Source organism: Drosophila persimilis, unplaced genomic scaffold, assembly GCF_003286085.1.
Source record: "Drosophila persimilis strain 14011-0111.01,24,50 unplaced genomic scaffold, DperRS2 tig00000000-arrow-pilon, whole genome shotgun sequence".
Classification (NCBI taxonomy): Eukaryota; Metazoa; Arthropoda; class Insecta; order Diptera; family Drosophilidae; genus Drosophila; species Drosophila persimilis.
In genome coordinates, this window is record NW_020825288.1 from 16,760,435 (window position 1) to 16,785,966 (window position 25,532).

The window sequence follows — 25,532 nt, forward strand, 5'->3', positions numbered from 1 at the left end:
AGAGTTCTAGGAGTTCTATGGGGTTATGGATAATCTGGCGGATAAATGGATTAGCACAATTAGATATTAACTTAGGATCTACAATATAGGGTGTTGTGTTCATGTTTCATGTTTCCATTGATTTCATTCTTTCTTTTTTTTTTGCGCAAAATATCAACAACAATTTGCGTGCGATTCGAAGACCTGCGCTGCAGTTCCTTAGGTTTCCCAATACGACTTACCTTCGAAGGAATCACTTCTCTGTTCAATAAATAATAGGTGTTCAACTGCAGCGCAGGTTTCTTTCCCTAAAGGGGGGCAGGGGGGTGGGGGGGGCTCTTAAGTCTACCGAAAAACGATCTTATGGACAAGAACATTGAGAATGACGTGCAATGCAGCTAAACGGAAGACTAAGAGTTAGGGCTAATGGTGTCCCTGGTTTCCTTACCTGAGCCTCGCCCGAATCACCGCTGGCGGTGGAGGCCGCCCCATTGGGCGCCACACTCTCTGCGTCCCCCATGGGCACGGAATTGGTGCGCCTCGGGGCGGGCACTGGCTGGCCCGTCGTCTTGTCCAGCACTATCGCAGTGCCGGCGGCAGCACCAAATCCATTCGTTTTGCTGCTTGGCAGCGTGTTGTTATTGTTGTTGTTGGCTGCCACAGGTGCCACAGGTGCCACAGCTGCGGATGCAAGTGTGGTGGGTGTGGTGGTGGCCAATGTGTTGTACTTGTACGGCTGCTCGACGTAACTGACATCGCCCGCAGACCGCTGGAAGTTGGCTGCAGGAAAACAGGAAAATGTCGGTTAATCAACGCGCAGGGGGGCAGGGGGGCAGGGGGGCAGGGGGATATCCGGAGGAGGAGGCGCACTAACCTGGACGATTGGCCAGATAGCCGGATGGACTCAACGAGTTGAGTACGGCGGGACTGCGCGGACTTGTGGGCGGCTCTAGGGGGCCGCGGTACTCGCGCTGCAGGACGAGCCGCACAAAGCGCTGCGGCTCGGTGAGGCAGGCCACGGCCGCATCGTGATGCGCCTCCGTCATATCGTTGCCGTTAATCTGCGCATCGGATGGTACAACGAAATGCCATTAGCACGTGTCGGAAGACCGACCCTAAGCCTAGACCCCTACTTACCGCCATCACCCGGTCGCCGACCATGATTTTGCCATCGCGATGCGCCAGTCCGCCCTCCGTGATGCGTGATATGAAAATGCCATCGCAATCGTCCTTGAACGGTGGCGAGCCCTTGCCCCCGGCAATGCTGAAGCCCAGTCCCTGGCCAATTTGATCGCGTATCAGCGTCGTGTGCAGCTGGATGTAGCTCAACGGAGCAGCTTCCTGCAAGGATTCAACACAGAAATCAATCGCGAGTGAGCGAATGCTAGGAAATTATGCGATACACACCCTGCCATTCGGTAGCAGGCCATTGGGGGCCGGCTCCACGATGCTCTGTACAGCTGGGGGTGTGGCAAACACATTAGCGGAATAGCCATGCGCCGGAGCCACCATTTGCTGGACTACAGGCTGCTGCAGCATCTGTTGTGGCTGCTGGAACTGCTGCTGCTGCTGCTGTTGCTGCTGGTGGGGCATTATCTCGATGGGCGCTGGAATGTATCTCTCTTGCTGCGACTGTGGCACCTCTGTGGCCACCAGAGGACGCGTCTCCACGGAGATCTGTGACACACTGCCGTCCTCGCTGAACACCGGATGTCCAATCAGACGCGTCACCTCACGCTGCACCACCAGCACGAGGACAGCGCCGCAGGCCTTGAGCACCTGCACCGCCTGATAGTGGTCCGCCTCGACCACGACAATCCCATTGACCTTGAGCACTTTGTCGCCGACTTTGAGGCCGGCCAGGTCGGCGGGTCCCGCCTCGGTGACGCGCGATATGAAGATGCCGTCGTCGTCGCCCTTGAACGGTGTGGATCCCTTGCCACCGGCAATGCTCAAGCCGAGTCCCGCCGCCGTGCGCTCAATGTGGATCTCGTACTGCTCCAAACGCAGCTCCGTGACGCCATCCAAGTTATCTGCAAATAAAAGGGACAAAGGGAGACAACGTTTAAATGGTGCTTAAATGGTGAGGATGATCTCTCGCTCGCTGGCTACCGTAGTGCTGTCGCTGCCTTTCCGCGTAATCCCTATTCACGGGATCATAGCTGGTGACGATGCGCACTCGTTTCCCCTTCCTCTGAAGGGAGCCCATGGGACTGCGGTTCGAGGAGGCCAGGGAGCTGCGAAGGCTGCTCATCGCGGGGCTGTTCCTGCCACTGCCCGCTCCCGAGTAGCCCCCAAAGTGGCTCCCATTGCCGTTTCCATTGCTCTTCTGGCCATTTCGTGGCAGGGTATTGTTACCCTCTTTGACTTTGATTTTGACATTGAACATTTTGTTTTTGTTTTATATATATTTGAGTGCACTTTTTAATATGATAGCAGCAGCATCTTTGAAGCGCCTGTGGAGTGTGGGGGGGGGAGGCAAGAACCTATTTTTTATTTCACTGCACTTTTTAATATGCTCAAAAACTAAACGAAACTTTGTTTGGCTATCGATCTGGTGCATGCACCATCTACTGCTTGCAACTCATCTGCTCGTGTGCAGTGGCATAGAAAACTCCCCCTCCGTCCCATGCCCTGGAAATTAGCTCGATTTAATCAAATTTAAACCGACAAAAACACCCATTTGGATAGATTTGGGCCTGGCATAAATTTGCGCTTTAATGATATTCAAATGGCCCCAAAAAAGTTGGCCCAAGCATCTGCCACTTGGCCATAAACACGGCAGTCAATGAACCGCTGCCGAAAAGAGACTAGAAAACAGACATAAAACCAACGACCTTGCGATGGGGATGGGGGTGGGAATAGGGGGGAGAGAGAACTTTCCCACCTCCGAATGACCGACGATACAACGAGTTTGAATAATTATTTAATAAATAAACAGACACTCGACTTTTCAGGGTGGAGGCGGGAGCATCAAAATGCTGTCCCAGACAGCAGAGGCCCCACCGCACAGGTGGGTCGTGGGGCAAGAGGTTGGGCCTGCGAGCCTCCCTGGTAGCTCATGATTTGCACTCAATAAATCCGTCGGCACTTTCTTTTTGGCAACTCTCAAGGACGCCATAAAAAGTCGAAAGAGACAGCCAGACAGTTGACAAAAGTAAAAGTAACAGACAATTTCTGTTTGTAATTGTATGCGAGTTGTTTTTTCTTCATGTTAATCAAAGTATAATTCCAAAGAAAACCCAAAGAGAAGTCCGTCTCTGCCTTTTCCTGCCATCGTCGGAGTCGAAGACTTTAATTTTGTTGGCTTTCAGTCTCCTTCTCCGTCTCCTTCCTCCTCTTTGGCATCAAATCGATTTCAATTCGATTACAATGCGATTCCTTATTGAGTTTGACAAGTTGAGCGAAATATATTTACGAGCATATTCTTGAGATTTGTATACGAGTACTTTACGCATCATAATTCTCGTAAATTTACCAGCAAAAGGTGTTTCATTAAATTGTGTATAAATGCACAAGAGGAAAATTTATGTATGTCCTTTTGTGTGCGTGTGTTTTTGTACCCTGTAAAGGGGGTGGTATGAGTTTCGTATGCCTATGTTTTCAATGCAGAAAGAAAGAGTAGTTGTAGAGGAGGCAGTGGCCCAAGAACGACTACAAATCCTTATCAGCGAGACTTGAATGGAGCATAAATGTGCCGCGTCATGTACACGACATGTACGTTGTTGCATCATTAGCTAGTGCCTCTCGAGTCCAGCATCAGTATGCCTCGTCCCGCACACTGTATGTATGTTGTTTTTGCATTCCAAGTCCCCAGTCCCCGATCTCCATCTCGGCTATATTTTGTTTTTGCATGCTCGGGCATTCTCCTTGGCATTTCATTGAGAAATAGAAGCCATGAATATCAGCCTCAAAAGATAATTTCTTCCTTTCTATACACAACGGCTGTTCCAGGATATCAACAGCCCTTATTCCTAAAGATAGTCCTTCCTTTCCTCGTCTTTTATGTTTGATTCCCTCATATTCTCGGACGAACGGAAGGACATTCTTTATGGATTTGCAGGACAAGCCACACACCCGCACCCACATATGGAATGCGTTGGCTTCATTTTGCCATCTTTTCAGGCTTTTCTTTGGCCTGTAAGTGGAGCCAGGGTCAACAATAACCCGAGGGGGGAATGCCATAAAACAAAATAAGATTTGTGTTTCCATGTGGCAAGAGGAGGACACGTGCCGTGCCAAGCCATGCCGTGTGTGTGGGTTCCAGGACTGTATTTAAGGAAAAGGTACAGCCACTACAAGTACAGCAGCAACGCAAGCCACATATTTGGTTATCACTCATTTGTGGCAGCAACTCTCTCTCTCTCTTTCCGTGTGGCAGCCACTTAAGCAGACATTTAACCATTTTACGATGACATCCGTGGCCGTGATGTGTCCTCTCCCAAAAGTAATACCCGCGTAAAAGAAATGGCATAAAGCATATAAAAATTTAAATACGCCAAAAGATGAGGAGAGACATAAAATGTTGGGGTGAGGGGGAGCTCCAGCACGAGAAGGTGATGATGATTATGATGGAGATTCCCCGAATGCATTAGCATTCGCATTCGCATATGTATCTGGGAGTCTGTATCTCTGTTGCTGTATCTCTGGTGTATGGCAAATTCCAAATCAATGTTGTCCCTTCTCCGGTTTTTTTTTTTTTGTCATCTATATGTAAATGCGACCTGGAGGGAGAGGACTCCACTCCCCTGTTGGCCCTGGTAAATTAGCAGACAGTCGTCTGGACACATGCCAAAAGCCAGCAGCACAAATCATATTTCGCATCACCGCAGTCGTCTGTGGCCAAGAAATGACAGCGCCAGTCCTCCTGCGGCTCCGTCTCCGACTCATCCATGACATATTCGTTTGGACAAGTGGCACGGAAACTTTTGAGGCACACAAACAACTTTTCTGTCTTCGTTTATGCCGATGCCGGAATACATTTGCCCCCCCACTGTCGGGCCCTGCTTTGAGGCAATGACCGTATCGATTCAATCGATTTTAATTATCATTGAACACAAGATCAAGTATTCCAGGGCATATAAAGCGACTTAAAGAGCGCCATCTTCCCATAGATCCGTCGCTGCCCTCAGACCCATCGATGGGGCCACGTGAGCTGCTGCGTCTGCTGTGAAAAATGCCCGAGTTATGGCCGGGGGGGGAAAGGTCAGAGCAGAGCTCCGTGATTAATTGCAGTTCAGGTTGGTCGGGGACTAGTGTTGGGGCATGCCGCGGTTGACAAATTGCAAGTGTTAAGCTTTGAAACATCAACAATGCGGCTATGCCGCTTAAATGTGGCGACAAAAATTAATGAACAAAGTTTTTATGCCACCATCAAAACAAAACGGCGGAAAAAAACAATCACAATCTGACCCTCAATCAAATTTGGAGGGGCGGAGGGAGACCCTCCGTTTCACTAGAGGATATTCCGGTACAAATGTCCCCTAAGCGAAAGGATACATATTGCCATTCAGGCGTGAACGTGAGAGAAACACCACCCCTACGAGTATTGCCCCACGAATAGAGGGGTGTCCTATCTTATCGCCACTTTCGGAATGCCTAAGCTTCCTTCATGTTGCGATAAGAGCCAAAATAAAAGGGGAGTTGGGGGAGATAAAAAAAAACAAACACCTCTGACGCGACGCGTAGACCAAAAACAAAGCGATATGGATTGTATGTAGAACTTTGTGAATCATTACGACATACACGTATTTTTGGACACATGAAAGCATTACAAGGGGCACAGTCAAGTGGCAGGGCAGGTAATGACCTTGGTCCACCTGTCGTATCGGGATATACAGCTGGGGGGGGGGGGGGGGGGGGTTGTGTTGAAAACCTACTAGAAATCGTGTGCGAACTGTTGGCTGATTAACGTGTTTATAGAGAACTCTGTTGGATGATATCATGGCATTCTGGAGTCGGGAGGGGGGGCGGGGTGGCAGACTGATTGTCCCTCTGGGTGCCATGTTGATTGCTATTGCCACTTGCCACAGGCGGCCGCATGTTGCTGCTTCCTGTTGCTGTTGCAGTCGGTTTGCTCGGCAATTACGCGAATTTTCCACATTTTCCGTACTGCTATCAACATGGCGGCGGGAAATATTGGAAAATGCTATGCAAAATTCTTTGACCTAACCGTCTCTCCATCCCCCCCCCTCCCTCCCTCCCTCTCACTATTTCTGGATCTCTTGCTGTATCTCTCACTCGTTCTGTAGCTGGCATTTATTGCATTTTTGTTTGTTTTTGTCGCGCAAACGAGAAAATGGGCTTTGGGGGGGGAAGGGGGGAAAGCTGTCACAAATCGGGAGGAAGACAGTTACCCCCTCCCCCGCCCCCGCCCCCGTTTAAAGCGTTAAACTTTGCATGCAACTGTGAAATGCCCCCAAGGCCCGTGAGCCGAAAACTTGAACAATATTTTTGGGCCAGACCAGCAATAGAATTGCGCTTTTGTTTGGGCCACAACAGAGCAAATAGTTTAAATTGTTATTTACACAGGCAGGGACTGTGCTGGGGCTGCCACACGCAACAATGATGTGTGATGAAAGGGTGCAAGCAAAACAGAACAAACAGAACAAACAGAAGGAGCGGCAGCAAAAATTCAATAAGAATCCGATGCAATCAACGATACACAATACATAAATAATGAATGCCATTGCCTTGAGCTTATCAATGGTATTATTTATTGGCCAAGATGCATCCCAGGACCCAGAAGCCCACAACGTTTTCGCTTTAAGGAAGGAAATGTGCAGCTTATTGTTTGCCTTCGCAGCCGGCAAAAGGAATGCCAAAGGAATTGTGCAAATGTTGATTGTATTGCCGTAGCCGTGGCCGTGTCGTTTGCCAATATATCTAGCCAGAAAAATCTGTGCTGGCGCACATCGAAAAGGAAAGGGAAATTCCGGGGTAAACCGGATATGCACACAGAACCCGACCGAGCACTTTCCGATATTTGTCATCTGCAAATATCCAACAGAGCAGCAGAGCAGCAGAGCTACAGTGTGATAGTGTGATAGTGTGAGAATCCCAGCATTGAGGGATGCCTCCTCTCCTCTGTGTAAACAAGACTAAATTTACTTTCAAGTAGCTCATTTTCGGGAGTATGCCTGACAGACCCCGAATGCAAATAGGGCTCCTGCAAGGAGTGTGCACTTGGCTTTTTCCGGTGGCAAGCGGGAGGGGGGCAACCTTGAAGGGCCTTGCATTTGCCGCGGCAAATTTGCAGTTTGAAATTCAATTTGAGGCATACGCCGCGTATGCGCAATGCGAGAAACTTTCCAGACAATCCAGACCGGACGAAAAACCAAACAAAAATCGATATTCACACGTCGGAAGGCAGACACAGAAAAAGAAGCATTTCACACACTCTCTCTCTCTCTCTCTCCCTCTCTTTCTCTTGAGAAATGCTTATTTTTTTGGGGTCTGGCCTTCTCCGTCGATGAGTCAGGTGTCTCAAGGCGTACTGCTGCGAAAGTGAAGTTCTGTGCGAAGTAAATGCAACTTCAGCTATTGTTAATTCAATGGCTATTGTTTATGCCGCTCTTTTGAAACAATAATAAAAGTTAAGTTCAACAAATTAGCAGCGAAACGGTGCGGTGCGGTGCGCGTCTCTCGCGACGTTGACAAAACGCAAGCGTAACTGAAAAATGACTAAAGCAGGCGTCCGGGCAGAGTGGGCCAAGTGCCCCAGGCCCCAAGCCCCAAGCCCCAGGCCGCAGGCCGCAGGCAGAGTGGCCCCCACTCAATGGCAAATGCAATCAGTCGCTCTCCGGCATCAGTCTCTCTCTCTCCCTCTCTCTCTTAGTCACTCTTTCTTGCTGTGCGCTCTCTATGTACAGGTAGGCGGCGGCACTCGGGTACTGGCCATAATAAGGCGGCGACTCATTTCAGTTTCATTTAAACAGTTTTTTTTCCCCCCCAGTACCCTGGAAAGTGTGGGTGGAACGAGGGTATGGCTGTAGATACTCTTTCAATCTTAAACTAATTGAATGTCTGTTTGAACAGCTGTGTATCGAGGGCCAGCACTTTGTGGAGCTGTGGTTTCAACAATTTTAAAGATATGGCACTCATAGTTGCATCTATTACATACACAGCTATTATCTACTTAACTAACCCAAGGAGGTTCCCTTCTCTACAATTTCCCCATCTTTTCAGCCCATTCGAAATGGATTGCTCGCTGATTCCCTCAGTAATAGGTACTCCCTAGTCGTTATCCACCCTTTTATAGTGTATTTTTTTCGTACTTCTTGCCCATCGAGTGCTCTCTGGCCTCGTCTTCTCTCTCTCTCTCTCTCTCTCTCTGTTCTCTGTTCTTTGTGCTCTGCCTGTTTACCGCTCTTCCGAGTGAAGTTTGCACTGTTTTTGTCCGCTGTTCTTCGTTCTTTTATCTCTAGGGTTCCTCTATTATTGCATTGCACCCTGCCGTGGGCTTGTAGCTGTTCTTTTTTTTTGTGTTGTGTTTTGTTATCAGCTTTTGCAAGCCAGCAAACAGATATCGCTGGCTGATAAGCCCTACCTGCCACTGCCCCTGCCCCTGCCACTGCCCCTGCCCCTGTGATGGTGTGCGTGTTAGTGTAAAACTACGTGCAAGGCCTATTTATAGGCCAAGTTTTTCTGCCTGTTGCGTGTCTGCGTGTGTTGCACAAGCCCCGAGCCAGAGCCCAAGCGGGGGGCGTCTCTCCACACCTGTCGCACTGTCGTAACGCGCTTTTAATCGTCGTCTCTCTCCCACTATTTTTTATTCCTCTTTTTTTTTTGTTGTTTGTTGATATAATTAACGTCGGACGGCGGACATAGGAAGTACAAGCCATTGAAAGGCCTAGACCGACATTTACATTTATATCTATGAAGATATGTGTTTGTGGGATGCAGGAAAGAGCCACATCTAAAAGGGTTCATATGGGTGGCTCTCTCTCTCTTTCTGTGGTTTTTGTTTCTTTATGATTATATTTCCACTTTAGCCTCTGATGCAAAATGAGTGGAAATTACTGGTCACTGGTCACTGGTCACTGGACCCCAGCCCCTCCTCTCCTTCCCATATCGATTTCCCAGTCAATGAAGCACTCATCAGGGCACTGTACTGCACTGCTTGTGGAGGCAGTAATATGTACATGTATTGTAGATTTAATTAATTAGAACTATTTTGATATTTACCTTGTGTCCCTCCCTCCTTTGTCTTGTTAGTGGGTATGGGTATGGGTATGGGCGATAGGGAGACGTCGAATGGATGCTGGGTCTGGGACTGTGACTCTTGCCCCTCGGAATCGACATCGATATCGGCGTTCTCCTCCTCCTCAATGGGCGACGTCACTTTGCCCAGCGATGAGTGCGGCGGTGTGGGGGTTTCGTTGCGTTCCTGGGTGGCCAAGGCATTGGCCAGTATTTCGTTGGCCTGCTTGTCGGTTAAATGCTGAACGCGTTTGTTCTTCAAATGATGGGGAGTGTCCCTGGAGATTACAAGAATATAAATTAGTTTTAGTCGGGGGAAATGCAGTGGGGGTTTCCCTCCCCCCTCTCTTACCTTCTGTGGAGTTTCGGTGGACGTTTGTAAAAGTCATCGTCCTCGCCCTCCACCTGAAAGCCCACACGGCGATCGGATTCCTGGTAGAGCGGGTAATTACAAACGATTACAGAGAATAACAGAAAGGCCCTTTCTAAACTTACGAATTCATCTTCCTGCTCTTCGTCGTCCGGCACATCTTCGGAGGCTGCGGCCACCGTTGCAGCTGCCGCCACAATCTCAACAACAGCTGCTGGGGCTGCCGCCTTTGTGTTGTTGTGGCTGCTGCCTTTGCTGCTGTTGTTGTCTGCGGCAGGTGCTGCAGGGGCACCTGTTGGAATGCTGTTGTTGGAGGAGGTCTGCTTGGAATTTACACCAACGACCGGTGGCTGCACTGGCTGCGGTGGCGCCTGTTGGTGATTATTTGCCAGGGTGCGCGTCTCGGTTGGTGTCTCCGCTACTTTGGTGCCATTCTACAAAGGGAAAATAAATACAGTAGATGTAGCTTAAAAGTATAATATAAGTAAAATGTGCATGGTTATACATGTAGCAACTGAGACATGTATAAGACGTGTAAAATACATGTAGAATGTTGAAACCTAAAGGCGCCAGCTGGTGTCGCTAGATCGAATTGTCGTTAGTATGTAGAAGGTGTCTCGTGTTACATACATGCATCAAATGTAGATTTTAGGGGCTATACGATTTTGATTCAATTGAAATCTTTATAACTTTGCTATACACAATCGAAAAGATATGAAAATTGGTGGATACGCAGATAATTCCTTCCCACACGCTTGGGCGCTGTTTCATTGCTCTGACTAAACAATTAAGGGCAATACCCAGGAGAGATTTGATCTAAGGAACACTATCGCTCAAAATTGTTGATTAAATCTAATATATTTCCATATATTTATAAAGATCTATACAATTTTCGCTTGAAAATATAAAAAAATAAATACTTTCCCTTACTTTTGAAACGAATGCCGAAGGTTGATGACCCCCCACCCCATATCGTTATGACTAAGTAAATGTATTAATCACACGATCAATATGTGGTTTATGCCACAAATGAGTGTCATATATACACTAGAGTCATGCCGATTACTGATAGATACACAATTATGGATCCTAAACACTCACCTCCTCTGGCAGCGTCACCAGATTGGCATGCTCCTCGTGGCGACTGCGCTCCACCTTCAGCTTTTGCGCCTTGGCCTTGAGATCCTTGGGATGCGGCGTGTTCTGGCGCACGAAGGGCGTGTCCCTCTCCTGGGTGGCCTCTTCCGAGAACTTGACCACCGTGCGGGATGGCTCTCGCTCCTCGAACGGTTCCGAATCCGATTCCAGATCGCGTGCTATATTTATGAAGAAAGCAGGCGAAAGAATTCCATTAGCAAGTAATTAATCGAGGTGTACGATGTGTGTGTGTTCGGGGGTGTTTCGGGGTCTCAGATTAGTGGAACTGCATGCCCATGCACACACACACACACACACGATATATACATAGCTACTATATAATATACTATATACTAGATGAAGAGTGTTATTTATTATATACAAATGGATTTATGTATTGGCTAAAAGCGCTTAATGGTCTACGGTTTTGGCTGTTGGCATTGGGTTTTTGCACAAATCAATAAATAATAAATAATACGACTATTAAAAGCCGAAAGAAACTATTTTCGGGCGCCGCGGCGTAAACATTTCCGAAGCAGCAAGTGGCAGGCATCCAATCGAAAACCTGGACACAACCACAACCTCTCTAATCCATCAAGTGCTTATGAGTTGGCTGTGTGTGCGTGTGCGTGTGTGGCCGTAAATTTTCACACATGTAAACAACATAAAAGTTGCAACATGTGGCAATCAGAGAGGCACCTCTCAGGCACAGGCCCAGGCACAGGCACAGCCTCCTGCCCCACCAATCAATCTACGCAGCAATTGCAGGCGCCCTCCCCCTGCTTCGAGTGGTGGTTGGGTGGTTGGGTGGGTGGTCTGTTTGTTACAACAAATAAACAAGAATTTAATTATGGACTGCGGTAGTCGAGGCTGTAGATACCCTTACACCCTCAACCGAGGAGGGCTGCTGCATGACGCGGGACTCCATATGTTGCATATTTTGATGGTTTTTTCAAAAGATACATATAGTGATTCGATCTAGGGGTCTTGTCTTGAATCTGTTATTTCTTGCAGTCAGATACATATCTTTCCAATTGAGAGTCTAGCTCTTTAAAAACGCTTCCTTCTGCGAACCCCCCAGAGCTCCTTGCAGCTCTTCCAGAGTACAAACAAATGTACATGTAAATCATTGTTTATGGCACTTCCGTAGCCCAGGGCCGGCCCTGAGTCCTAAGTAGCTGCATCCACACACTGTCGTAACTTACAATCGTTAACGATTTTAGCATAGACAAATACTCGGTAGATCAACAGCCAGCAGGTTCCCTCGCTGCGGGGGGGAAGAGACTTGAATAAACTGAATTTTGTGGGTCATCCAAGGAACATATATGAAGATTTATGCAAATTAAATAAACTGAATGAAACAACATGTTGTAATGACAATCATTTAAAGCCATGGGGGGCGTTAGGTGGTGCCTCCTCCGCCGCCTCTTCCGAGTCTTCCGTGACCGTCACTCAAAAGAGCTTTAATTGGATAATTTGTACGACGATGACGACTACGACGCTTACATGACTCTAAAAATATAATATCTACTCGCATTCGTAGATAGAAAACAATGAAAGCCAGAGCCAATGGCAACGCCAAAGCGGTTTGATCTTGAAATCGTTCACACATTTGTCTAAATTGTTTGAGTTATGCGAGTTTTCCCCCCAGAGGTTGTTGTGTGTGCACTTAATCCGTCATTGGAGTGGATTGAATGGATCGGAACGGTGCGGAACGGATCGGCAGTCGAGTCTGAGACGAGTTTTTTTAGTGGAGAGATATATGCTGATGATATATACTATTTATAGGCCAGCACTTCTTCAATGCTAAAACCCGTTTCGAAGCCAAATAACAGTTACGACATATTGATAGATATACATTTCGATTGGGGAAGGAACTACGCAACAGAATGGCGACCACAAAACAGCAACAACATCTACTACTACAGCAACTACTACACAAAACAACAAAAATAACAGGTTGGAATCATCAGGCAGTCAATCAGTCGGATGGCACAGTGAAGACTCTAAAGAGGGGAGGCTAGACTCCAAACTAAAGCCATATTTACATATGATATTATACAGAAATATGGTAGAAATAGCATACATTTATACAGCCAAAGAAATATCTAAATTATTCAGAAATATGGTAGAAATAGCATACATTTCGATTTACTCATTTATAGGATGGTATACCGCCCAAGAAAAATCTATACCATACGCATCTTAGTTCTGGACTGTGTTATCGAAATATATCGATTTTTATATTTGGTAAACATCGATTATACGTTTGCTATTGATTGAAATAAAGTATTTCCATATCGAAATTGGTTTTATGCTCAATTGTAAAATCAGTATATGGTTTAAAAAACATTTTGTTATGGAAATCGGGCTAAATATCGGTTTTAATATCGATCTCAGAGTAAATATCGATGTATCTGTCTACCGTCTACTACTGCCCACTGATTTCATGCTATTATATTACCTGCAGATTGCCTCCTGCATAAAACGATTGTTTATAAAATTCGAATTTCAATAAATAATCGATAAATCGATATTTTATCATTCGTACGAAAGCTAGATATCGTTCTACCCTCAGAAACTCATAACTTTTGATACATTTTATGGCATGGGGCCGTTCCATCGTTAACCTCAAAGCCATGTTCCACTGTAATCCCCCCGTGTGACAGGCCATTAATCAACCGTTAGTTTTGGTGGCACACACACACTGAGAGCACTCACAAGGCGATTAATAATATTAACCAACGCAGCGTCATACCCAATTCTAATTACATTGCCCGACGATCTTGTTCCACATTCGCTTCCCCCAAACGCCACTCCCTGCCATGACGTCACACAATCGTTGACATCACTCAAGTGCTCGGTGGTGGGGGGCATACTCTTTGCAACAGACACACTTTTGGTGTTGTGTGTGCAGCATGGAAGATAAATGGAAATGGATCGCAACAGCAGCATCTTCGTGGCATTTGCAGCCAACAAACAAATCGTCTGTGTGGGGCATGTGGGGCATGTGGAGCCCGCTTTGATCATCTGGCATGCTGCCACTGACACGACAGCCAAAACTGCTCAATCAGAGGGCACCGAACAGGGTGGCAGGCGATCCATAACCAAATCCAAATCCAAATCCAAATCCGAAATGCCCCATTTGCCATTCCTCAAGTGGGGGCCTGTGGAAAATTCTGGCATTTGCGAATGAATGGAATATAAACAGAAAAGTACTATAATAACATAATCAAATCATAAACACACAAATCGACACACACTTTTGCCATCCATCTACATGCGAGTATATTCGATGGGTGCGTGTGCCTTTTTCTAGATGTTTGTTCTGAATATTTTCCCAGCCAACGCCCGGGCCAGAGATTGTTAATACAACAACAACAACAACAACAACAACAAAAAAACAGAAAACAGAAAACTAGTTGTCATGACGTCATTTGTTAGTAGAGTAAAGACCGGTTTCTGTTTTGGTTTTCAAGCAATGACAATGGCCCAATGCTGACCGGGCCAAGATGCGTTTCAGAGACAAGTTTTTTTTCGGCAGAACTATGATCTAAGGGGAGCTTTAAGAAGGGGTACAGAATCGAGATGTTAATGAAGAAGGGGGAAAAGAAAAGGAAAAATAATGGTATATAGTCTTGTTTCTTTGAAGATCATCTAAATCTAAGATTGAAATGATTTTACCTACGGCACTGGGATTGAATTTTGTTTAAAATCGAATGAAAATGCTGTTAAAGCTGAGATGGTTATGGTTCTATAAGCAGACATATACGATATACATTCCAAGCAGAGATCACATGCAAATGTTTTTGGGTCCGAGGCATGCTATGAAAGCGAGTCTTTAGAGTAGAGTCGGAATTCGCACAACTCTATTATAAAGACATATGTTATATGTTGAAAATGCTGATACATAGATAGATAAATAGATAGATATATAGATAGCGTTTTTTTTTCACACACAAAAACAACGAGGTAATACTTAAAGCAAACCTTTCTGTTGATAACTGAAGAATTCCATTGAATCGAACTTTTCGCTTGATCTATAAAGCGTCGTGGCTGGATAGTCTTTCGATTGTTTGGATCATCGATACACACACACACACGCACGCACACATACAGAGAGAAAGAGATAGGGAGCGAAAGAAGGTGTTTGTTGGATGGAGTGAAGGACGTGTGGTGCAGAGCGTGATGTGGCAGATTGCAAAGAAAGTAAATCCAAAAATAAATCAGTAGGAAAACAATTAAGGAAAAAGGTGCCAAAGCACAGATCACAATAGATATTTAATTACACAGGGGAAAAGACACATACTATAAAATATAATATATAATAGGGCCAACAAATTGAATTTCAAAATCTTTGCCAGTTTGGAATTTGTTCCCCCCAAAGAGAGAGAGAGAGAGAGAGAGAGAGAGATAGTGAAAGGTTCGGGTTCCTCTACACACGGGTAACGGGCATTGTACACAGAGCTCTTTTGGATAGCAGCTCGTTTCTGGTTCTGTTTTTGCTTTTTGTCTGCGATGTTTGCTCACTTTGCTCCCTCGTTCTCTGCGGCTCAAAGTACACAAGACTCCACTTGGAGAAATATTCTCTGTGCAATTTAATAATATAAAATATTCCAGATAATAGATAAAACAGTTGGAGAACTTTCAATCTCAATATCAATTTTATAGCTTTCCTTACTTTTGAATAATTGCCTCTGCCGCCTTTTTTGCAGGAAATTCAAATGATTTTAATTTTAAACCCAATTCAAATTCTGATCTTCTTTTAATTTTTATGTTTAATTTTAAATTAGCTGATCAATTACTCTGAAAGTGAGTTTAATGGACATTTTCTTGTTGCATACAACAAGAATTGTTGGTTTTTTTAATTTATTTAATTTTTTGATTCATTTCTTGTTTTTATCATTTAATTTGATTTTAGTTATTTTTTAATTGATTTCATGTGTATTTATAAAGTTTTTAAATTTATTTATTTCTAAATATTACATATTTTTATCTTTCATTATTTTTTTATTTTAAATTATTTATTTATTTTTAATTATTTATTTATTTTTAATTATTTATTTATTTTTAATTATTTATTTATTTTTAATTATTTATTTATTTTTAATTATTTGTTTCATTTTTATATTGTTTAGTTTATCATTTATATATACATTTTCTTATTTATTTATTTATTTTTTTTTTTTCATTTTATATTTTCTTTTATGTTTTTATTGTTTCACGCTTCTCCTTTTTGTACCTTTTCTTTTTATTTAATTTTTTATTCAAGATCTATCCAAAGTGTTTCGATACCAATTTCTAAGTTCAGAGCTGCGTTTCCGCTTCTTTAAATCTTTTTCCCTGAGTGCAGCGCACCACAGGGAGTGTTCGTATCTTATCGCGGAAATGCGAGCATAGATTGAAGATATTGCACAACGATAGGGGCTAGGGAATAGGGGCACAGTGGCCGCGTCAATGGGGTTTTGTGGAATCTATGTCAAAGGCAGATAAGAGGATTGGGAGGGCGCATAACTTGGCCAAAATTGGGCTTTCCAGCGCCGTGGCAGAACAGAGGCCAAAGCGAGCAAACAGCGCACAGCGCAAGCCCCGTAGAGCCCCCATAAACCGTTCCATAGATGGTCGACTTTCAGCCCACTTGGTGGTAAATTCCTGGTGCTCACCTGGGGTAATCGGCTGGTACTCCTGCTGGGGCAACAGGTAGCAGGAGAGCACCTGCTCGCCCGTCTCCGCGTCCGTGTCCGGCTGGAAGGTGAGCAGCGGCTGCGACTGGTTCTCCGAGAGCCACACAGCCTTCAGCTGCAGATTGACCAGCGAGTAGGGCAGATACAGCAGCTGATTCCCGCTCACATCCAGCACATGCAGCACCGTGCAGTTGCCCAGCTCTGGGGGCAGCCTCTTCAGCTTGTTGTCGCGCAAACTGAGGACACCCAAATTGGCGCACTGGCCGATCTCCAGCGGCAGATACTCCAGGGCATTCCGATCCACATTCAGATTGCTCAGCTTCGTCATCCGTCCGATGGAGGCCGGCAGCTCCGAGAGGAAGTTCTCGGTCAGGATTAGTTCCTGCATATTGTCGCAGCTGAAACGGAGAGATTGGTAGACGAATTGGTTAGAAAGGTGTCCTTTGGGGGGCGGTGCTACTTTCTACTCACTTCCCCAGGGTATCGTTCAATCGCTGCAATCGATTTTGGTCCAGCTTGAGGATGGTCAGACGACTCAGTTTCGCTATGCCGTCGGGCAGTGTCTCGAGCAGATTCTGTGCCAGATCGAGGTCCGTGAGGCTCACCAGACCGCTGATCTCGTTGGGCAGCTCCTCCAGCCGATTCTCGGACACATCGAGGTACGTGAGTTTCGTCAGCAGCCCCAGCTCTGGGGGCAGTCGCTGCAGCTGGTTGTGGTCCAGCCAGAGTTCATGGAGACCCGGCAGGTAGCCCAGATATGGGGGCAGATCCTCGATTTCGTTGTCGCCCAGATCGAGGCGTTTGAGCTTCGTCAGTTGGCTTATTGTCTCCGGCAGATGCTTGAGCAGATTCTCGCGCAGCTCCAGCGACTCGAGCTGTGTGAGGCTGCCAAAGTCCGCCGGCAATGTCGTCAGCGACATGTCGTTCAGGCCCAGTATCGTCAGGTTCTTCAGCTGTGTGAAGCCCGATGGCAGTTTGGGTATCGGGTTCGAGCTGAAATCCGCCACCTGGAGGCTCTGCAGATGCTTGATGTCATCGGGAATGTCGGGTATGTCTGCAAAAAGGAGCAAAATAAGAGGGTTTTTTTTTTTATTTTTTATTAAGAGGCATTCCATATGGTTTCGGTTGCTGTTCGTTCAATTATCAGGTTACACAAAATCTCTCCTCTCTCTCTCCCTCTCTCTCTCTTAGCTGTAGCTATTGATGGCCTTCCCCCCGCCCCCTTTGTTAATATTTCACGCATGAATTGGCTTTAAGGGCCGCGCATTAATTTATTAATAAAACTTCTATAAATATTTCACGAGTGACAGAGTGACAGAGTGACAGAGTGCCATAGTGAGAGTGAGGCCTTGTTGCCTATAAAATCGGTTTTAATGCGTACATTAGATTTTCCACTATTCCACATTATGCCGTTATGCCGTACATACCCTGAACGGCTAAGCCACACTGTGAGAGAGAGAGAGAGATTCATTTTCAAGAAAGGCTAAATGATGGTACTTTTTTTTGCATTAAACTTCATTCTTCTTCCTGGTTTTTCCTAATTTTCATATCTTTGGCATCCCCATATATCCCCTTCATATCCTGCCGCCTCTTCCCTCTTCTGTTTCCTCTATTTCCTCTCTTTCTTCGGGGTCTTGGGGCTTTTGTTATTATTATTGTTTGCTGTTGTGCGGCGATAGAGAGAGACGAAGCGTAAAATGACAAACGAAACTTGTTGATCGAATAAATTTCGAGCTGCCAAAGCGGAAATGCGCACGCAAAGGACCCCCACAAGGCACGTGTAAATGTAGCTGTGTATCTGTGTATCTATGGGTTGCGTATGTATCTATGTGTGTTTGCACACACTCTCGCCCACAAAAGGGTCGTATGAAAAAAAAAAGCCAGCACAGCGGCAAAAAGTATGACAGGTGGACGGAGATGGGGGCGTGTCCGACGTGGAGTGTCAATCCTTTACAACACTGTTTAAAGTGACCCAGAATCGACGCTGCCACCCACTGGGTGGCTGGGGTCAACCCATGCCCTTTGCGTCCACATTCAATACAACAAATACGACACGTGGGGCACAATGTGCCACAGTGGCAGTGTGGCAGTGTGGCAGGTGGCGGTGCCAGGAAACAGCATGGACTATGGGGGCTGGGGCTGTGTGTGGATCAAACAATGGACATGCCTGTGGCCTTCGTGGCCACGGCGGATGTGGCGAGTCACCTCCCCCTCCCCCTCCCCCTCCCACTCCCTCCCCCTCCCACTCCCACTCATGTATTCGGACAGTTTGAAAATGTCGCCATTTGTGGCAGCTCGCCGATAAGCAATTTGCAACTGCAACAGCAACAGAATCATCAGAAACTGCTGTCAAACACGGGTTTTGTGGGCTGAGAAACAGCAGCCTTTTAATTAAAATATATATATACTAGATTTTGCATTTATTTGTCTTGCATTTTGTTGGATTTTGCTCTCGTGCCAGACCTTGTTCCAAGGCCTTGTATGTCTTTCATTTGGATTTATTCTTTTGCTCAAAAGAAAGACAAAGCTCTTCAAATCGAGGCACATGCAGATTATGGTGCTCTCTTTTATATGATTTATGATATTTTACACAGAAAATATATTTTCAAAAAAGAACTGTGCCTCACAAATCTTCAATCAATAAGATGTTTTCCGTTCTCTGCTAAGTCGCACTGGGAGAGAGAGAGAACATGCAGTTTTACGAGTTTATCACCCTTTTTCGGTTTTGGTTTTTGGTACAGATTCCCTACGTTCCCTGCTAAGTCGCACTGGGAGAGAGCGAACATGAATTTTGAAGAGTTTTTCCCCCTTAATTGGTTCAAAAAATCTCATCTAAATTTGAAAATCGGTCGTAAAAGAGTGGATTATTGATAGATGATGGATTTAGGAAGATTTCCAGATCTTAAAAGACTTTAAAATCATTTAATGTCTGCTTAAACTCCTTGAAAAATACCCCTTCCATTGCCCCCATTTGCCATTAATCCTACTTCCTATAGTAACAGATACCATTCTAGAAAGATATTCAGTATAAAGATAGTATTTAAAGGAATAATCTTCCATAAAACTTAATAATTCCATTTCATATTTCTGCCAATGTTTGCGCTCTTCAAACTTGCAATTGTCAAAAGAGGCCGTCTTGCAACATTGTAGCCTTGATCTGCAAGAGGGAGAGGCCACGAGAGTCAAGAGCATCAGAAACAGCAGCAGCCCCACACATCAGTCAATCCGTCAGGCAAAACACTCAGCCGTCGACCGCAGACAAATGGACGCAGCAAGGCGTCCACAAACAGTTACACCCACACAACCCCACACGTATGATGGGGGGGGGGGGGGGGGTGTCCATTAGAAACATATGGGGGATTGCTCTTGCTCCACATTTCTCTATCTCTCTCTATAGAGATTCGATGCTCAGATGTGCCGCACAGTTGGCGGTCATTAGATGGAACGACGACGGTGACAAACAATTCATTGACCTTTCATGCCCCAAAGATACAGATGGTGGGGGGAAAAGTGGGCCAACATTTTCGGGAAACCCATTAAGAGAGACGGGAAATTATGGGAAATTGGAGGAAATGCTCTCGACCAGGCGGCAACCAACTGGGCAACCGGAGGGAAATTCGTAATCAATTTATGCAATTATGCAACACAGAGGCGCACAGAGGCAGCGGCAGAAGCAAACTTCAAAGAGACATCAAATATACAATTTAATCATTTTTATCATATATTATCACGGACTGTAAAAAGAGAAACAACGATCCGTAAATAGCATCTGAAATGGAGGAAAAACGGGAACAATGTGGCAGATTTTTTATAGCGTTTATAAATTTACCCAACAAAAACCAGAGAAAGCTACAAAATCAGACAACGATCGAAATAAGGGAAACTGAAGGAAGGAAAATCTGATGATAGATGAAAGAACAACCAGCAGAGACACAATATATAACCAGAATAAGGGATCAGAAAGGGTGCACCGACTGGAAAGATACCCTCTAAGGAAGGGAAATATCTGTACCTTATCTTGGAATATCTTAGAACTGAATGTAAAAATGGAACATTACAGTCGATAAGAAATTAACTTGGATTTCTGGCTTAATTTTCTATATTTTGATTGAAACGAAATAACGCAAAATTGTAGAACATATCTTTAATATTTATATCTGGAAGCTTCCAAAGAGTACATAGTTTTTTTGATACAATTTGATAGAATTTTTAGTACTTTGAAGCATTCATTTCTTGTATTTCTGGCATTTAGAATGGTATTTTCTAGTATTTCTGGTATTTTTTGTATCTTTATAGTATTTTTGTATTTTAAGTATTTTGGCAGTATCCCATATTTTTTATATTTTCTAGTTTTCCTTTTATGCAATTTAGCATTTATGATATTTTTAGATATTTTTGTAACATTTATGTTTTTTTTTGTATTTTTTTATATTTATATATATTTATATTTTTAATATTTTTGGTATTGTTTGGAATGTGTAGTATTTTATGGTATTTTTTGGTATTTTTAGTATTTTAGTATTTTCTAGTTTCCTACTATGGATTCTTATCCATGTTTATATGTTTCTGATTCTCTTATATTTTAGTATTTTTAGTATTTTTAGTATTTTTGGTATTTCGTTGGCAGTTCACGTATTTTTAGTAATTTCTATTATTCCTAGTATATTCTAGTATTTGTAGTATTTATTAGGTTTTCATAAAGCTGGCAATTTTCTACCAATATTCATGTTAAGCCAAAAAATTTTGAACAATTTCGAATCGTTCAACAAATCCCGAAACACTCCTGATTTGCGACGAATGTGTCCTTTTGCTTACGGGGAATTCGAATAGCGAATCAACGTCATGGGCGCATCATAAGCTTCATTCGAAATCGCAGTCCTATCCCATGGACGTTTTCCGATCGGACTCCCTTGTTACGTACTCTCCAACGAAAACCATATACCCTTTCTGTTTGCACAATCTCAGATATTAATAAACGAAGCAAAACGTCAGCAACGACAGAGAAAAAAACCAAGGAACGAAATGCTGTGGAGACGTGAGTGGGGATTTTTCACATATGAAAATTCTTTTCAATGTCATTGAACGAACAACAATTTTAAGAGCATGCCTGAAAATCGAGGGAAAATGAAATGATTTGTCAGTATATGAAGGCGAGACAGGCAGAAAGAGAGGCAGAAAGTCAGACAGACAGACAGACAGGCAGACAGGGAGAGGAGGAGATGGTTTTGGGGTCATCGGTGTGTCTCAATAGGAAGACTGCACTTAATGAAGATGATGTCGAGAAGGATGGATATGCAATGCATATTTCATTTGCCAGGGCTTTTCAATTTGTGCCTTGAATCCTGCCAGTGTCTGTGCAGCAGCAGCATAGAAGGCTCCTGGCTCCTGGCTCCTCTGTACCTCGTTATGAGCTGCTTCCACTCTTCATGGCACATTGCCATTTCGCTTATTGCATCGCATCCATCCATCCATCCCCCAAACTGATGAAAAGAAAGGCCAGCGAAAGCTGCCGGGGGAAAAGAAGTGGAGTCCTCGCTCATTGTCGTCTGTCTGGGCTGCAATTTGATGGCTGCAGCTGTGGCTGTGGCTGTGGCTATGGCTATGGCTATGGCTCGTGGCATTGTGCAAAGTGCTCTCCTCGACAGAGTGCTGCTAAATCCCTAAGCGTCAACAGAGGGAAAATGGCTTTCCGTCACAGAACGAGTGCCGCTGCGGGCGCGCTGTCTTTTGTGTCAGGAAGAGGGGGGACAGAGAGGGGTGGGAATAAGAGTGATAAGTGAAATGACTCTTAATTGTGGCAAGATTATCGCTTGGCTGCTGGAGAGCAACAGGTGCCACTCAAACGTTGCAGCGCATCTGTTTAGCAAAAGATTTTTAATTGATTTGAAAGCTCCTTTCCTTCTTGGGATTTAATTCGCATTAGTCTCACCCCCCATCCACAGATGCGTATCTGAGTATCTGGCAGATACACGTCTGCTATTGACATTTTGAAGCCTCTGTCAGGGCAAAGTCCTTTGCTTCCTGCATGACATAATCAATTTTCCTTAACATTTTTGCACTTAACCACGACCTTTGGACACCTGTGCCACATTTGGCGAGCGCGGCTTGTTGCCACAAAAAACAGGTTCTAGCCGCAAAATATTAGCTAACCAGAAAAGCTGTTTTTCCAGCAGTTTTTCAACAGCTTTTCCATGTGTACGTGTGTGTCTGCACTTAAACACTGCGTTTAATTAGTAAAAATAAAATAAAACAGCTGTAAGCTGCAGGCCATTGAATGATGTGTCAAAATGGGGCTTTTGATTTACTTTAAACAAAAAAAAATTCTTAACATTCAAAGAAAATATGATTTTCCTAAGAACAAACCGAATATTTTAATACTTTTCTATTTTCTGATTGAAAATTCTCTCGGATTTTCTTTTATGCCCTTTACAAGCGTTAATCTTAAAAATTAAGTGAAGACTCTCTGACAAATAGCTCGTTTTTTCGTAGGGATCCGATTTGTAGGGTTTTTTCTGCTAGTATTTTAGCATACCAAAGAATAAAAGATATTATGAATATACCAATTCTATAAAATACTTAATGTTTCTAGGATTTTTCATACATTTTTCAAAAAAAGAAAGTAGCATAAAAATTTGTACATAATTTTACATAAAAATTCAATTGAAATTCGTGTTTGTGTTTGCTTGAAATCAAGTTTGTTATTTTTTGGAATGAGTAAAACATTGTTTTCTTTTGGCAATTGAATAATTTCTGGCCACGTTTTGCTGCTTTTCGGTTGCCATGTCGAATCGCTCTGGCAACTTTTGATTTGTTGTTTTTACAGTCGAAGTAGCCACCCGATGGATGCCCCGTGCTGCCTGTTGCCTGCCCCCGAGTAGTTTTTAATTGCCAGCGCCCCCACGCCCCTTTTTGATGGGGGAGGGAGTGACGTCAATCGGTTGCCAGAGTTGTAGATCATTGGCCGCTCTTCGCCGTTCAATGATTTCTGGCCAGTTTTCGCTGATTCTTTTCTGACATTTTGATTTAGTTTTTGTTTAATTCTATTAATTATACAATTCTTTTTGTCTGTCTGTCTGTCTGTCCATCCATCCGTCTGTCTATCTGTTTGCTTGTTTAGAGACTACATTGAAATGTTCCCATCACTTGGACTTTGGTTTCTTTTTTTGGCCAATTTCTGGTTCTTACAAAGTCATGGACGCTAATGGACGGCACGACAAAAGCTTGGGATTTGATTTTTTCTTTGCCCTGTTTGTTCTCGTTGATTCCTTCTTTGCCTCCAGGTTCTTCTTCCTCGTCTTTTGAGGCTTATGGTTTATTTGCGAGTGTGTGTGTGCTGCACTTGGGGCAACAAAATGAGCACGCCACTTGAATGGAGGCGCCGCCGCGCATGGCACTTTAACTTTGACCCAGTTGACGCCTCAATTGCAACACAGCAGCAGCAGCAACAAACAAGCCACCATTTGAGGCGCAAGCAACATCTGAAGAAGCGGCAGGCAACCATCTGAGGCATCAAGAAACATTATAGTAAATTTACTCGTATGACACACATTTCCTGCTGAAGGGAGAGAAGTGTCGCCTAAGGGCATGACTTTCAAATGGCATTTAATTGAGGTTTTTTCTGTTTTTGTGCTCCCAAGGGCAGGGCAAGGGATTGTGTCCCAATCAGCTCTATATATGGTATAGGGGGTCTCTCTCTTCCATAAATAGTTCCCATCGTTTCTATTGCTGGGAAAAGCTGATTATGGCAAATAATTACATTCCACAATCGAACGCCATATCTTGACTTTCCACTCTAATAAGTCGCGAGAATCATAGAGAGAGGGAGAGAGAGATTCCACCAGAGAGGGAAATGAAATTCCAGTTGAATAAATCACACTATTTCCACTATTGATATTATGGGAGTCGCCTCTCCCCCTCCCTCTCGTATCTGCTGCGCTTCACGCCTCGTCACACCGTGACTCCAATTGGGACGACAAATTCCACCACAAAAACGGAATTTTGGCAGAAATTTTGCCTGCAAAACGCAGTGCTAGTAGCCTTAAAAAAATACGTATTCGTGACACGAAATATTTGTTATTTAATAAACACGACACGCCGCCGACTGACTCTTCCACAAACAACGAAACTGCACTTGCGGAAAAATGTACTGCTCGTAGAAATCATTGGGTCTCGACAACAAATATGCCCCTTAGCGGGAAAAGGAGGAAGACAGCGACGGCAAAGAAGAGAGTGCAAAAAATCAATCAGTAGCGATCAGCCGAGAGCCATTGACGATTGCCGAGACTCACAGACAGACAGCTAGAAGACGAAATCCGAAGACGACAACCGACGAGAAACAGGCAGACAGAAGCGATACCCGAAGGCGACCCTCAAAGGCAAACAGAAGCGTTACCCGAAGGCCACCCACAAAGACAGACAGAAGCGAAAGCCGATGACGATCCTCGGAGACAGGCAGAGGCGAAAGCCGAACCCAAAGACAAGCGACCGCCGAAGACAGACCTAAGCAGTCGTCAAATGCTTTGTTCTATTTTTAGCGTCAAACGCAAAGGGGGGAGGGTTCAGTACGCAATTCAACTGGTGCTGCCTTTGCTGCTGCCTTAGCTACTGGTGTTACACTTTTTTCTGAAGGCTTTTTTGGAGAGCTTTCCAACAGGATTTTATGATATAAACACAGAGCAGAGGGAATAAAAGGATGCTCCTTGAGAGTGAATTGAGAGACTTACGTCCCTGATGCGATTTTAAAAAATATTGCTATTTGGCCTAGGAATATCCGTATTCCCTATATCTGTAGGAATAATTCTAATTAATAATTCTTTGATGGATAATAACCCTTTTGTATTAAGAGTATCTTTAATGGTCGCCTAAGAACCTTTTGTAGTCAAAATCATCATACCCCTCTCTCCAAGAGGGTATCAAAATAATGTACATGCAAGAAAAGCAGGAAAAACTACAACTACATTTCATATGTACATGAAAATGAAATGAAAATAGAAAACGCAATACGCAAATAAACAAACAATTAGCAGCAGTCGGCGAAAAGCAAAAAAAAAAAAATTCATTTTATATAGCTGCAGCGCCCCTTTGGCTCTGGGGTCTTGTAAGCGGGTCAGAAATTGTCATAATGATTTACGTGCACAACTCGCGAGTCGCTGTAGCCGTCG

The 25,532-nt window shown here is 44.4% G+C and overlaps 1 protein-coding gene across 1 annotated transcript in view; it reads right to left on the bottom strand.

The window, feature by feature from the left end:
* Positions 1-25,532, bottom strand: part of LOC6587460 (protein lap4) — a 69,173-nt gene that overhangs the window by 30,044 nt on the left and 13,597 nt on the right. The window contains exons 4-14 of the mRNA XM_026984217.1: positions 16,843-17,425; positions 16,351-16,769; positions 14,678-14,752; positions 10,652-10,866; positions 9,676-9,984; positions 9,533-9,612; positions 9,166-9,458; positions 1,387-2,012; positions 1,117-1,320; positions 854-1,040; positions 428-759 (exon numbers count right to left, since the gene is read on the bottom strand). Of these exons, the coding sequence (XP_026840018.1) occupies positions 428-759; positions 854-1,040; positions 1,117-1,320; positions 1,387-2,012; positions 9,166-9,458; positions 9,533-9,612; positions 9,676-9,984; positions 10,652-10,866; positions 14,678-14,752; positions 16,351-16,769; positions 16,843-17,425 (3,323 nt within the window). The remainder of the gene's footprint in view (positions 1-427; positions 760-853; positions 1,041-1,116; positions 1,321-1,386; positions 2,013-9,165; positions 9,459-9,532; positions 9,613-9,675; positions 9,985-10,651; positions 10,867-14,677; positions 14,753-16,350; positions 16,770-16,842; positions 17,426-25,532) is intronic.